Genomic DNA, 14,115 nt, shown 5'->3' on the forward strand with positions numbered 1-14,115 from the left:
ATGCATCCTGTAACCGATGGACGTAAGCGAAGCATTACGAAAGGGCTGCGGTGTGCTCACAATGGGCTACCCGAGACTTCGCGGGGAGTCTGGGGCATCGACAGGTCGGTTATCGGAGATGTCTCCGACGATGCGGTCGCATAGGATGTGTGTTCAGGGTCTCCAGTCGAGAGGTAACCTGCCCAGTCCACGGGGTTGGAGAGTTCTCCGTTTGATATCCGCTGTTGGGGTACCCAGAGCGTGGCATAAAGACAAAGACACCTATTTGTGTTGCCTCAGCTCGGCTCCCTACCTCTCAACCTAGACACTGTCTTCTCTCATCGTAGTGCTTGAGCTCAGTGCTGTGGTGAGGGTCGTTGTCGTCGTCGTTGAAGGCGGCGCCGCTCATTGTCCTCACGGCCTTCCTATTTGGGTAACCCGAGACAGTGGATCACAGATTTGGAGGTGGGTCGAAGGCTACCGCTCGCCTGGTCCCACGTTGTCCTCGTCCACCACGACTCCCTTTCTGACTCCCCACGCTGTTTTTGGACGGGTACTGACAATATGGCTGCAGAACATGAGCGGCGTAGACTTCAATCAGGACGACCTCGACTACCTCGCGTCGCGTTCAGGTCCTTCGACCCCCGGTCGTCCAAGTTCCTCGGTAAGCTCGGAGCTGCAGGTCATGGGCGTCAGCAGGAGATCTCATCTGGGAACAGAGCTCTGGCACCGATGGCAAAGGCAGAGACGTAGAACGGGGTTCGCGCTCGACCGTACCCAGCGAACATGCCGATCCCTACTCGTTACGTGACGGATACAAGACGCCTGAAGACCTTGGCACCCTCAAGAAGGCTAGGTCAGGTCGAGCAGTTAGCAAGTTCTACGAGAAGCAGAATGATGTGCGCGGTTATTAATATCTATTCCTCGCCATTTGAGTTGACGTTGTGTTCTCATGCGTTACAGCTCATCGCATCTCTCCTCAAGCCGATGGAGGAACACACGGAAGACGCGAAGCAGGAGCAAGGCTCTTCGCAAGCACAGGTAAGCTGTGCGCGTTCTAAAGCCTTCTGCATTCGCCTTACCGTTGCCCAGGTTCGAATCGCTATCTGGGCGAGTCTGCTTGCCAACATCTTCCTTTGCGTTCTGCAAAGTACGAGAATCCTTCTCTTCTCAGACGGCATCTGACGTGATAACGTCTTACAGTGTACGCTGCCATCGCTTCCGAATCTTTGTCTCTTCTCTCCACCGGTATCGATGCCGTCTTCGACATGAGTAGCAACATGTTGCTATTCTGGCTTCACCACAAGGCCGCTCACATGGATAAGAACAAGTGGCCTGTGGGCGGCGCCCGCCTCGAGACGATTGGTAACATTCTCTACGGTCAGTGGTGGTTGGTTCCACAGTACTGGTTATGCTCGCGTGCTCAACGTCTCTTAATGCGCAGGTTTTCTGTACGTAATCCACTTTCGGAGCCGTCATGCTATCCCCGCTGATATTATTACAGCATGGGTTCCGTGAACATTGTCGTCTTCATTGAATCCGCGCGTAGCATTATTGCCCGTGAAAGCGACGAAGACACGAATGTGCTTCATCTCGCGTCGCTCATCGAGGTGTCCGCAGCGTGGGGTACGCCAAGCCTATCGTGCTCGTATTTCTCTTGACTTGATTGACCCTTTGGCGTGTCTGTAGGCGTCAAGCTTCTCCTTTTCTTGTACTGCTATTCCCTGCGCAAGCAATCTAGCCAAGTTCAAGTCTTGTGGGAGGACCACAGGAATGACTTGTGGATCAATGGTTTCGGTATGGGTCCCTGTTGGTGTACTTGTTTAGCGGGCCTCACGCATACATGCAGGTGTCATCATGTCCGCGGGCGGTAGCAAGATCATTTGGTGTACGCCTGGCTGCCTCCCACATCCGTGTTATTTGCTATTTGCTAACTTTTTGAATGATAGATCTTGACCCCCTCGGTGCCATGCTCGTACGCATTACCCTTAGCACGGTCCCGGGCGAGATCTATTAACGCACTCCCAGATTGCCCTCTTTGTCATTATCTCTTGGGGAAGCACTATTTATGAGCAATTTGAACTCCTCGCCGGGAAATCCGCCCCGCATGAGTTCATCCAGCTCATCATCTACAAGGCCGTGACCTTCAGCGACGAGATCGAGAAAATTGATACCGTGCGAGCCTACCACGTGAGTTTCCCTCTGTCCTTCGTCGTCTGTGCCAACTGACTCAATGGCCTTGACGTTTCCTCCTGTCACTATTCGCTGCGTCCTCCATGCAGAGCGGACCTGTACGTAACCTACTTTCACACGTGCTGTATTGAACCGTCGCCTGACTGGCTACTTCGGGATAGGACTACTTCGTTGAGCTGGACGTCGTCATGAGCGCGGACACGCCCCTGTGGAAGGCGCACGACGTTGCTGAGAAACTGCAGGACAAGATAGAAGCGCTCCCAGGCGTTGAGCGTGCCTTCGTGCACGTCGATCATGAGACGTCCCACGCGCCTGTGCGTATATCCTCGCCCTCCGCGGCTGCGAGCTCTGTTCGCTAACATTTTCCCCCCCCATTGCAGGAGCATGGCAAATATCGCGATTAGCATTGCATCGTGCGGTCTTCCGAGAACATGATACCATCCCCATCTCACGCAGGGGCAAAGATTGACAGATGATATTCTCAGTTTCCTGGTAGATATCTTATTAAGGGCTCCATAGCCATATGCATTTCTCAGGCAATTACTCTGTCGGAGAGACAGGGTTGTACTTGTATTAGTCGAGATCCGTGGACTCTGCCTCCCCAAACTTCCATTTTTGCACCCTCTTCACTCCTGTGTCGAACTCTTCCAACAAATCCATGGGTTTTGATGTGCTTAGTGCTGGCTGCTTACCCCGCCCGTCACGGTTTGCGTGGCTGGAAAGGAGAGATGCTGTGCTCCCATGGGATGACGAAGCATCAGGGTACGGAGGGGCTACACCGCCCAAAGCCATGGCAGAGGACGATATCTCTGGGTCGGCATGTAAGAGGGATGGCGGCATGATAATTGGGCTGTAGGCAAGTGCGCCGCCATATAAATTTCCCCCGGTATATGTCAAGTACTTGCGGATATTCGGCTGCGTCTTCGCCCACTCTTGTATGCTGAAGGCGATACACTTACGTGAATGGGACACCTCGCAGCGACACAGGGAAGGTGGGCGTACCATTTCCTGATAGTATCGTATCGGGTAGAGAAGTGCGACGCAATCACCTCCTATCCATCATACCGTCGCATGAGCCCAGCCTCGCGCATGACGCAAGAAGCTGCGACTTACAGCCCATATACCGTGTTTATGCTCGTCCTTCACCCAGTCGACGATGGCCCAACGCGTGGTGTGCATGCAGATATTCTTGTTATACTCTATGCTCGCCTGGTTGCTGGGATTCGCCTTCCCAAATCCCGGCCTGAACATGCACGATGTCAGCCAACGCACACCCTGAACACCCGTCACGTGCCCCGAGATACTCACTCATTGAAGTATGGCAGGTCGATCAAGATCATGCTTTGGATCGGACACGAGCACCTGCAGCAGCGTCGATTTTGGCGACCACTGCTCCTCCGGCCTTCATAATCCCCGCCGGGCGATTCGATGCCGGTGGCGGGTATCGGACCAACGTCAACCACAGCCACGATCCACGATCCGCGCGACACAGCATGAAACAGCAGCGCAAATCAGCCCAGTCGCCCAAGGGTGCAGAGATCCGCGGAATGGCACGCACCGGCCAGGCCATGTCCCGAGGAGGGACAGGCACACCTTGCCGGAGTTGTACAGGTTCGGGTTGAAGCGCACTGAGCCGCCGCCGGTCGTGCGGAGGTGCATCAGCGGGGGCTTGTGCGGGTACTCGAGTGGGATGAAGCAGTCAAACTCGAAAAGGCCCCCCGCGTACGGCGTCCCTGCGGGTCCGGCTATCACAACTTTGCTGTGAAGCGGAGGTCGATACAGATAAAGTCAATCGGTCTGTTGGGATCGAGAGAAGACGAGGTGGACAGATATGACCATAAACGGGTGGCATTCCAAAGGACAGAGGAGAAGGAGCAAAGGAAGGCTAATGGGCTTCGGATCAAAGCGAGTACTTACATTGCGTCGTTCCGGACCTCGTCCACACGGACCCACACGCCGGGGGGCAGGCTCGTCGCCATCACCGCGAGCTCCTTGACGAGGTGCAAGCGGTCCTTCGGGTTCCTTGTGGCGTTCGCGGTCTTTTGCAGCTCCGGTGCGTAATTGTACGCCCCCTCAGAGAGTGCGACGTACTTGAACGCAAGCCGCTCGCACTCGGCTGCGTACTTGCGTTCGAGGTCGATGGAGGAGTCGCGCGCCTTGCCCTTGTCTTTCGACGTACCGGCCTGCCTTTTGCTGCTGCTAGAATACGAGGGTCCAGAAGGAGCCTCCGATGCACTAGGGACTTCGCTGGGCTCTAGTCCATGGAGGGCCGATGGGGGATTCTTGCCCATTACGGCCATAGCTCGTTCGATGTCGTCCCTTGCCGCGATGATGTCGCCGCACAGCAAAGTGGCCATCACAGCTGTCTCCGCGACGTCGCTATCCTCTTCGGCTCCTGCGGACTCCAGCATGCTCGACGCCCCAGCGAGGAACGCCTCGCATTGCCGCGTGAGCTTCTTGAAGTGCACGTAGAGCGGCGGTGCGCGGACATATGCGCCCGTGTCCGTGTTGCGCTCCCAAACGATGCTGTCTTCGTCCCACATCCAGTCTTCAAGCCCACAGCTCTTGGACATCTCCCACCGCTCGCCGACGAGCACCTGTTATGCACTCCTTTTAGAGGGCAGTTGACTGCAAATATAGAATTCGAAGGGTACTTCTAGAGTGAGCTCACAGTCCGCCATCCGTCTCAGCAGGCGGAGCATAGCATGATAAATGTCTATGCGCGTGATCCAGTCCGTCACCGAGTCGTTCCGGAGCAAATACCCCAACAAGGCCGGTAGCTGCGATAGCGCAAGCAGCCCTCCGACCGCCTGGTGGGGTAGAAGGTCGTATATTTGCGGGTCTTCCGCATACGGGGCGGGGAGGAACCCTGTGATAGTGTTGAGTGCGCGCACGATGATCTCATCGAATGATTGCACCAGGGCGAGTGCGGGTTCCCCGCTCGACTTCGACGCGGCAGGGGAGCGTCCGCCGCGCCTGACGCGCTTCGCTGTCGCAATATGTGGGTACTGGTGTCCGTATGACGGGTCCGTGCCGTATCCCGTGCCCCCGGGGCCGACGCTGCCCATCTGAGCCTTCTTGGCTCGAGCAGCTATCTCGCGCGCCCGCTGGTCGGAAGTCTCGCGCTCCACTAGGTACAACCTGTCGAAGCCTCCAAGGGCTTCGAATAAGGCTAGAACGCGCACGTTGGTGCAACACGTCTGGACGGCGCATTCCGGGCTATCACCTTTGCAGGTGGGAGCGCAGGAGAGGGGTGCCATGCACCCGCGGCAGTGGGTTATCTTACAGGACTTGCACGGGGCGTGCAGGAGGCGGAGGAGGCTCGGGGGTGCCATTATGTGCTGAGAAAATGTAACCTAGAAGCGTGGTCAGATGATTTGGAAGATGTGTGAGCTGCAGCAAATAAGCTCATTTACATGCCCGCGAGGGGAGGGAAGCGTCGACCGACACGACGAGCAGGTCTTTTCGCCTGTGAAAAAGTCTCTGCATTGCTCAAGCTGTGCGACGGCCGGTAGCTTTTCGTTGGTGATAGTGGCGTCGTCCTTGTCGTCGATCGTTGTCAAATCACATTGAGAGCCCTCCGGGGAGTTGACCCGCACGCGCTGTGCTTTGTGTTTGATCCGCCGAACGGACGACGCAGACGTCGGGGGCGGGCGCGGGAGATCATTGAATCGGACAGAGTCCTCGATCTCCCACTCTTTGGCAAGGCGACGCGCCATGGATTCGTCGTCTTCAGGAACCGGGACGCGTTCGTCATGGCAAGAGTCGCCATATGAGGCGTCTATGACATCTGCGTGATCAGGGGATAAAGGAGAGCGCTCCGTACTGCTGTTGGGATCGCGGCTCGAGCTCGAACGCGGACGAGAGGAGGATGGTCCAGAGGTGTCCATGTCAATACTACCGCCGTTCCATTCATCCTGAAGGTTTCGGGCGAGAGCCTCGCTCTCCTCGTGAGCTTTGATCAGCGCGAGAATAGCCTCGAGCGAGTCTTCGTCTTCATCGTTGAGGGCGGTCGGGGCGGTGGCAAGTCTCTTTGTGCGTTTTGGTGGAGAGTCGTGTGACAGGCGGCGCTTTTGCCCTGGCATGGTGTGCGTATTCGACTGATGTGCGCATAGGGATGCTCGATTGAGGGACCACACCACACAGTGGGATGAATGGGGACAAAGAGCAAAGATTCGCGGTGGACCGGAGGAGAGATGCGGCTCTCGAGTTTCGACGTAGAGCGAGCGCCTGGTGGGCGTCTGCTCGGGATGTGCGGCGCGGGGCGAGGAGGCCAGAAAAGGGATTGACGCGGCTGGGTGAGGGCCCGGCCAAAGCCAAACCTCGCCTCCGTCCGTCTCTCCTCCTCCGCCCCGTCCCCGCTGCCTTCTTGTTTATTCGCCCAGTTGCTCCTCGCGCTATCTCTTACGCTGTCTAACGTGTGCTATATCTTCCATCGTCCGCTTTTCCACCTCCTTGCCACGCTCACGCACCCTACGTCCCTCACGATCTCATCCACGACCACTTAAGTCCACACACCACTCTCTTGCGCGATGGTAAGCCTCTTGCATCCTCTGACGTTTGCGATGGTTCCCCGATCCCCGCGGTCTCTCATGGTGCTCCCACAGGATAATCACCACCAGGACCCGGAGGAATTCTACGTGAAGCAGGACAGAATCGGTGCGCAGATCCCCCGCTATCCTCGCAAGATGGCCAGACTAACTCCGGCTGATCGCATATAGGCAAGGGCTCGTTTGGAGAGGTCTACAAGGGGTACGTGCTCATATATCACTCTTGGATCGCCGGCTAACGCACACCTCGCTCCCTAGCTACGACAAGCGCACCCAAAAGACGGTGGCCATTAAGATCATCGATCTCGAGAGTGCAGAAGACGAAATCGAGGATATCCAACAGGAAATCCAGATCCTCTCTCAGCTCGATTCCCCCCATGTGACCAAATACCACGGCTCCTACCTCAAGGGCTCGCACCTATGGATCGTCATGGAGTACGTCCCCCCTCGCAAGTCCGTCGTAGCGTGACTCACAATCGGTCTACCAGATACTGCTCAGGCGGGTCATGCTCTGACTTGGTATGACATCACTCACCCACCGCCTCGCCCTGCCCTTCTATTGCTGACCGAGGTCTTACGTCCTAGATGAAACCGGGCGTATTCCGTGAAGAGTACATCGCCATCATCGTCCGAGAGCTCCTGAAAGGCCTCGAATACCTGCACACGGAAGGGAAGCTGCATCGAGATATCAAAGGTACGTCATCGCACCCTGCTGCGCCGAAATGCAACAGGCACACTAGCACATCGGAACCGGCACGTACTGACCCGTGATTTCCCGCCTTTCGTGTTTCTTTCCCGCTTCCTATATCTGCGACTAGCGGCCAACATTTTGCTGTCAGCCAATGGAGAGGTCAAGTTAGCCGACTTTGGTGTATCCGGGCAGCTGTCTGGCACACTGTCCGCGAAGAAGAACACGTTTGTCGGCACACCGTACTGGATGTCCCCAGAGGTCATCAAGCAGAGCGGGTACGACCACAAGGCGGATATATGGAGCCTAGGCATTACGGCGATAGAGCTCGCCAAGGGCGAGCCGCCGTATGCGGAGCTCCACCCCATGAAGGTTTGCACTTACCGATGACTATGTCTATGTCTGCACCGAGTCTGATGGGCTATTGCGACGTTCGGTGTAGGTGCTCTTCCTGATCCCGAAGAACCCACCACCAACCCTCGAGGGACCGTTCTCCAAGTCCTTCCGCGAGTTCGTTTCGTGCTGTCTGCAGCGTGACCCTAAGGATGTAAGCTTCTTTCATTCTCTGAAATCGTGCCCGAAGTCTTCATTAGTGCCTTCGACTCCTTGTTCCCATGCTAACGACGCCCCTATCAGCGACCATCCGCGCGAGAACTGCTCAAGCATAAGTTCATCCGCATGGCGAAGAAGACCAACTACCTCACCGAGCTCATCGAGCGTCACGAACGCTGGAGGGCAGAGGGCGGCGACAGGATCGAGGAGGAAGAACGGAACCACGTCGAGGAGCTGTGAGTTCCGTCCAGTATCCCTATCTGTCCTTGTACCCCTGTCCTACACAACCATGTCCCCTTCGCGACCACGCAACGTCCCACGCTATCCCCGTCCTCCCCACTATCACTCTTACTCACCAAGGAAAGTAATATCATGCTGACTGTATGCTGTGCTCCCTCGTACCTACAGGAACGGAGGCTCCGACCCTGAGGACCTCTGGGACTTCGGCACTGTCCGCCACGCAGGAACCGTCGGTCGTGCCGCGCCCAACCCGGTACAGGTCTCCGGTCCACCCTTGACATGGGAGAACAACGGTACGACGCGCACCGGCGGCTCGGACGACTCTTCGCACTCCGGGGGTTCGTCGTACTCCGGGAGCGGGAGACGGGGACCATCGGACTCGTCGGTCGCGACGACGGTGAACGCCAAGGGTGACTTGCCGCCCATCCCGGGACCAGGGCCGGCGGCGGGACCGCCGACCCCGTCGAAGAGGTCGGGGAGCTACAATAACGACCAGGCAACGATTCGACACGGCAACAGCAGCAACAATGTGGGGCTCGGGGCCCCTCGGACCTCGAGGAGGGAGCCGAGCGACGAGGACGATTACGAGGGCGCGTATGCAGTGAGAAACCACATCGGCGGGGACGTGGACGACGACTTGCCGGACACGACGATGCTCGATTCGGTCGTGTTGCCTGCGATCGCCTCGGTGAGTCCAGCTTTGCGTCTGCGGTGGAGTTGCGTTTAGGATTGCCGCTGACCACGCGGCGTTCTCTCCGGTGTTTGTCTTTCTGTGCCTGTCGGCTCATTCACTCCACTCAACCCCCGCCGGCCTACTACGCAGCTGTTCCCGCGGGTCTCGACGCAGGAGGCACGCGTTGCGCTGAGTGCGCTCCAACGCGCGTTCACGGACGCGGAGCGCATCATACCCGGTGTCACCCTAGAGCTTATCAACGAGATTGTCGATTCGGTCGAGCGGGTGGACGACTCATGAGCGCGCACCCACACCCCGGCATTCAACAAGCGAGCTTTTGCTGTTAGCGCGCGCAGCTTGTTGCGTCTAGCTCCGTCCTGCCCGTCCCAGCCGACCGCGTTAGGCGTGCTGGTTGTACGTACGTGCAGCCGTACTATAGCCATGTTCTGCCCACTCCACACCTTCCCTCATAAACTCGTGGACGATACATCTGACGTTCGTCTCCTCTCTATCACCTGTATAGTCTCCGTCTCTATCCCCATTTGTTCTCCATCTCGTGCATTCCAGACCCCGATTCACCCACTGTCCACTACACATACCTATCCATGCATCGCTAATTGTGCCACTGCATGCATCCCGGTGTTTCTCTGTCATTCCCCTACCACCTCCCTATCTTGGTCCCCCTCCGGTCTTCTTCATCTCTCTGGCAATCCAGTACTACCGCCAAGCCCCCGATGTATACCATAGTGTCTCTCCGCAGCATACCAGTTAATGCAAACAAAGCAAACAACCGTGTATTCCCACTACAGCTTACAGACTCGGACAATGATATGGTTAGACTGACTAGACTGCTTCCACTCGCCTTCCACTCGCGCCCGAGCCCTGAAACGGACAATGACAGTCCACATCACGTTAGACTCATGTCCTGCGCAGCGCACCCGCCCTTCGACAAAGAGGCTAGCGCAACCAATGCAAATCACTGCGCGAGCGACTCCGACTCCGACGGCTTGGCCGCTATCCGTTTCTTGGCCTTCTTTTCCTTCCCGCCGCCGCCACTCCCTGTCGTCCCCTTCTTCTTGACCTTTGTCACTTTGATCGCCTCGGGTGTTCTGGGCCGGGGCTCGTCCGCGTCCAAGTCGTAAGCCGGAAAGCGTGACGGCAGGGGAACGGCCACACTTGCCCCAAGGGGGGGAGTTGCCGATCGTGACGTACTCCCGTTCCCATACATCCCATACGAGGGCGAAGGAGAGCCTACCCTCACTCCAGGGCGCTGAGGCTGTGGGGACACAGGGGTTGACGCAGTGCGCACTGCGCCCTCGGGCATCTCACCCGTTTTGTCGATGACGAACGTCTGTGCGGGCGGTGCAGGGGAGCTTCGCAAGCTGGGTAGGCGCGCTGTTGGTGCTATAGCTATACAGATAGGACGTTCGAGAGATCCGGTCAATTTCGGAGAGTGTGCGTGTGTATGCATGTGTGTAGCGCCGAGACCATAAGACCGTCGGACGATAGGGGGGTCGCATGGATGGGACGAGCGAGGAGAGTGGAGTGGGGATAGGGTGTAGGGATGTGTGGCGAAATCGGTGCGCACGATGTCGTAAAGCCGTGAGTGCTAGGCTGCGGGGGGACCATGTGCGGAAGCGGTGCGTACCTGTGGACAGTGGCGGCAGGTCGTCTAGCTTGACCACCGGTATAGACTCCACGTCGGCGGCGCCAAACTTTGTCAAAGGAGGACGGTCGTCCATCAGGTAGTAGGGGTCGTCCCGCAGCCGTTCCAGCCGCTCGGCCTTCCGCTACGTCGCACAATAGGGAACACCAGCCCAAACCAAGATCATCTGTCAGTCATTCAAAGACAGAACACAAACAGAGCGGGAAGAGAGGGCGCCCAGTGGGTAGCCATCGTTGTGTCATCCTCGTAGCCGACACGAAGACAATAGGAAATGGCAAGGCCAAGATGAATGAACAGCACTCACGCGCTCGCGCTCAGCCCGCTCCTTCTCAGTCTCGACCAATTGGACTACCACGTCGTGTCCGTTCCCATCGACCGCCTGATCCTCTTCGTCATCCGCGCCACCACTCGCCCGCGCCTTCCCCTTGCGCTTCGACTTCCCTGCGCCTTTCTCACCCTCCTTTCGCTTACCTTTCTTACCCTTCTTCCCCTCGAGCGCCTCGTCCGTGGCATCCCCAGCCAGGGGGGTGGGGTCTTCCTTGAAAGGCACGATCCATGCTTCCAGATCCAAACCTTCGGGAATCGGCAAGCTCGCCTGGGCCGAGAGCGCGACCGCGTTGAGTTCGTACGCACCGAAGAGCGGTCTGATGAGGTATAGGCTCTTCGGAAAGTGGGGCTCCGATGCCGGAGATGTAGACGCAGACGCGGTCGACGAGGGCTCGCCGAAGCCTTCCGCGCCTGGGCTCATGCTCGACTCGCCATACTTGCTAGTATTGCGCGGCTGCGGCTTGTATGCGCTCAGATCTGCGCGGATGAACGTGAAGAGTTGGAGCAGCTCAGCGGCCTGGAAGTATCAACGTGAGCACGCGATCGTGGGGCGAACGTCAAGACAACGGCATGTGTTACGGAAATGAAACAGTCCGGGAAGCACGCACCCGTTCCTGCACCTCGATGTCGGTGTGCGTCACAATGCTTGAGAGGCGCCCCACGACGTCGTCGACGACTCCACGGACTCTGGGCAAGTCATCGTCGTCCCAGCGATCGGCGAGTTCTGTCGCCCATGAACCGAAAACCTTCATCGCCGCATGCAGATAGACGGCGACGATGTCCGAAGGCAACGACAAGATGCGAGGCTGCAAGAGGGATGACAGAAGCTTGTGTGGCTCCGCAAGTTCGCTGAAAATGCCACGCCTATTGTTGAACAGAGACGCGCTACCAAACACGTTGTCGCCACCTACCTGCAATACTCGCCGCAGATCCACGCCGCCGCCCAGAGCACCTCTGGGCACCCGCCGTCGTCGGAGGCATTGTGTAAGAACGAATCATCGCCGAGGAGCTTTGCCATGACTTGAACAGCATATCGGCGCGCTGCACGCACTCGACCGGTGATATCGACGAGCTGTTCACGAATCTCGGCACCGATGCTCACACGTGCGACATAAGCGAGATCAACGAGAACGGAGATGTACCACTCAAAGTCTGTGACGTTGTCGTACAAGTCCTGTGAGCCGAGCGATAAGATCCGTTGGGCTAGCGTCAGACGATAGGCCGGAGATTGAGAGGGAAGTCCGCCAAGTCGAGCCGCTGGAATGTCTTGAGATGGCCCGAACTGAGAGAGCGCCTCCGAGGCGGACGGAAGGGCCACAGATTCCGTTTTGACCAGATGGGATAAGAGGTGCTGCACGATGGGCTGCAAATTGTGTCGGCTGACCTAACAAGAACTCGTGTTAGTCCACCTTGTATGTCGTTGTCAAGCGCGAACAGAAATTTTCAGACCATAGCAGAGACTAAGTCCAAGGCTCGCATCCTGATACTGATGTCTTCGTCGTTGACACTGGACAAGATCATATCCTGATATTCTGCTACAAGCTCCGGGTGGGTGGGAACGATCTTAACCATTGCGAGCAAAGCGATGTACTTCACTGCAGAGGTCGTCGGTCAACTCGGCGGCGTGCTTGAAGGAACTCACTCAGGCTCACAGTTTTGATCGGCATCCTGCAAGAATCCAGCCAACTTCGTGACACATGTTTGGGCAAGCGCGTTCCCTGCAAGACCCAGGAGCATGCCACCTATGATGCATGTACGCACACATTCATATAGGAGAGATATTGCTGACGTCGTGGAGATAAGATCAGTTATCGGTGGTTGTAGTTTCTTCACCAGCCGGGGCTCATACGGCGTTAGAGTCCCAAACTAGAGAGAGCATTAGACAAAAATACCTCCCACAGGAATGTAGCGCGCCTCACAAGTTTGATGATTTTGATCAACATCCAATTGTTTGAAGAGGTAGTCAAAAGATGAAATAACTGCGGTGCCAGTGGAAGGTAGTCTCTAGGACTTTGGGGGGCTAACTCGCACAAAACGTTTACCGTCGCCGCTACAACGCCTGCAGTACAGCTATGAGTATAGAGTGTGTCCAAGTCAAATCCGAGAAAACATACCGGGATCGGGATCATCTAACTTGTCTCGGAGCCTGCTCATGCTGGAAGGGAGGACGTCCGGGTATTTAGTGACAACCTTGTACATAGCTAGGACCGCTCGTTTCCGTATATGTGGGCGCGAATGGTTGAGCATAGCGACAAGTTCCGGGGATAGGTCCCGAGCCAATTCGGATGTCACGATGTGCGATAGCCCATTTAATGCGATGGCTACCTCTTCTGGTCTTGAGCCTAAGTCCTGAAGGCAAAGTTATTCGACTCAAAACGAGACCCTCATATCGACGCATCATACCTTCTTGAGCAAGTTTGTAGTGAGCATCAGAACGTCCGTATCCTGCTGGAAAGACTGTGCTGCTGCCAAATACCCGATAGTCTTGAGGTGTATTCGTGGAGCCGACATAACCTCAACGACATGGAAGGACGCCCAACTCATGTCATACCCAAGCATGTGCAACTTGCGTAAGGCAGCTCGGATCATGAGACGAAGGCGACACGAAACAACGGTGACACGTACGTATGTGAGCTTCAGTATAGCAGCAGCCTTGATCTCCATGTCTTTGCTTCTGGTTTCCGTCCGGATCTCGTCCACAGCTTGAGCGATGAACTTGCTTTCATCCTTCTTGTTGGCGCGCAGACCGCGAATAAGATCCTGGAGTGTACGTTCCCACATACTATGGCAAGAGACCCTGTTTCAGCACTTCAAGATGAGGTGCAAGAAACTGAGTGTCCAGAAGCGTCTGCTACTGTCAGAGAGCGTGTTTGGCCAGAGTTGGGATGGTAGATCGAGACAAGCTCAAGATTCAGAAGCACGAGATAGCCACCGACAATAGATGCCAGTGCGAGCAGCGAGGCAAGCTGAGGACGTACGAATTCTGTCGCAAGTACTAGTCAGAACACAGAGAGCAAGACAAGTACTTGCATGCGGGCAGAGGGAGCACCAGAGTGGCTCGCAGCTCGCTGCACACCATGACTGTATGCCGGCTCAATATGGCAACTGTTTCCCACCCGCAGACATACTGTGTCTCGTCAAAATTGCATGTATCCAACGTGTCGTTCATTCTCTCCTGGCTTGCGTCTCGACATATGACAGCCGAATTGTCTTCTACAGCCCCGCAGAAGTGACGTTTTCCTTCCGT

General features: G+C 56.5%; 4 protein-coding genes across 4 annotated transcripts; 2 read left to right on the top strand and 2 right to left on the bottom strand.

The window, feature by feature from the left end:
- Positions 1 to 556: 556 nt before the first annotated feature.
- DICSQDRAFT_158766 (CDF manganese transporter) lies at positions 557 to 2,673 on the top strand (the record flags this gene model as incomplete). Its single annotated transcript, XM_007360634.1, has 14 exons — positions 557 to 643; positions 699 to 878; positions 943 to 1,020; positions 1,072 to 1,129; positions 1,183 to 1,359; positions 1,424 to 1,430; positions 1,484 to 1,605; positions 1,669 to 1,776; positions 1,829 to 1,867; positions 1,929 to 1,954; positions 2,008 to 2,169; positions 2,262 to 2,270; positions 2,334 to 2,486; positions 2,553 to 2,673. 14 exons carry the CDS (start codon positions 557 to 559, stop codon positions 2,574 to 2,576), a joined length of 1,230 nt encoding a protein of 409 aa, XP_007360696.1. The 3' UTR covers positions 2,577 to 2,673.
- A 72-nt stretch (positions 2,674 to 2,745) lies between these two features.
- On the bottom strand, positions 2,746 to 6,257 carry DICSQDRAFT_165123 (uncharacterized protein; the record flags this gene model as incomplete). The annotated part of the gene is made up of 8 exons (XM_007360635.1): positions 2,746 to 3,112; positions 3,175 to 3,224; positions 3,286 to 3,415; positions 3,731 to 3,931; positions 4,090 to 4,769; positions 4,827 to 5,398; positions 5,459 to 5,528; positions 5,589 to 6,257. 8 exons carry the CDS (start codon positions 6,255 to 6,257, stop codon positions 2,746 to 2,748), a joined length of 2,739 nt encoding a protein of 912 aa, XP_007360697.1.
- Positions 6,258 to 6,532: 275 nt separating this feature from the next.
- DICSQDRAFT_76899 (Pkinase-domain-containing protein) lies at positions 6,533 to 9,618 on the top strand. Its single transcript, XM_007360636.1, has 11 exons — positions 6,533 to 6,707; positions 6,780 to 6,831; positions 6,894 to 6,924; positions 6,981 to 7,157; positions 7,211 to 7,241; positions 7,308 to 7,416; positions 7,541 to 7,782; positions 7,853 to 7,957; positions 8,047 to 8,198; positions 8,371 to 8,890; positions 9,026 to 9,618. The coding sequence occupies exons 1-11, from the start codon at positions 6,705 to 6,707 to the stop codon at positions 9,173 to 9,175; spliced, it is 1,572 nt and encodes a 523-aa protein (XP_007360698.1). The 5' UTR covers positions 6,533 to 6,704; the 3' UTR covers positions 9,176 to 9,618.
- Positions 9,619 to 9,650: 32 nt separating this feature from the next.
- DICSQDRAFT_176946 (Adaptor protein complex AP-3 delta subunit) lies at positions 9,651 to 13,839 on the bottom strand. Its single transcript, XM_007360637.1, has 11 exons — positions 13,494 to 13,839; positions 13,272 to 13,433; positions 12,983 to 13,217; positions 12,788 to 12,927; positions 12,521 to 12,734; positions 12,318 to 12,463; positions 11,780 to 12,252; positions 11,477 to 11,717; positions 10,846 to 11,385; positions 10,524 to 10,665; positions 9,651 to 10,285 (listed from the first exon to the last, which is right to left on the bottom strand). The coding sequence occupies exons 1-11, from the start codon at positions 13,647 to 13,649 to the stop codon at positions 9,852 to 9,854; spliced, it is 2,883 nt and encodes a 960-aa protein (XP_007360699.1). The 5' UTR covers positions 13,650 to 13,839; the 3' UTR covers positions 9,651 to 9,851.
- Between the last annotated feature and the right edge of the window lie 276 nt (positions 13,840 to 14,115).

This window comes from Dichomitus squalens, assembly GCF_000275845.1.
Source record: "Dichomitus squalens LYAD-421 SS1 unplaced genomic scaffold DICSQscaffold_1, whole genome shotgun sequence".
Classification (NCBI taxonomy): Eukaryota; Fungi; Basidiomycota; class Agaricomycetes; order Polyporales; family Polyporaceae; genus Dichomitus; species Dichomitus squalens.

Coding starts and splice junctions, on each gene's coding strand:
- DICSQDRAFT_76899 (XM_007360636.1), top strand. Junction 7,158..7,210: donor CACCTATGGATCGTCATGGA/GTACGTCCCCCC, acceptor TCGGTCTACCAG/ATACTGCTCAGGCGGGTCAT. Junction 8,199..8,370: donor CGGAACCACGTCGAGGAGCT/GTGAGTTCCGTC, acceptor TCGTACCTACAG/GAACGGAGGCTCCGACCCTG.
- DICSQDRAFT_176946 (XM_007360637.1), bottom strand. CDS start 13,649: ATGTGGGAACGTACACTCCAGGATCTTATTCGCGGTCTGCGCGCCAAC. Junction 12,928..12,982: donor GTTAGATGATCCCGATCCCG/GTATGTTTTCTC, acceptor GCTGTACTGCAG/GCGTTGTAGCGGCGACGGTA. Junction 10,286..10,523: donor CCTGCCGCCACTGTCCACAG/GTACGCACCGCT, acceptor CTATCTGTATAG/CTATAGCACCAACAGCGCGC.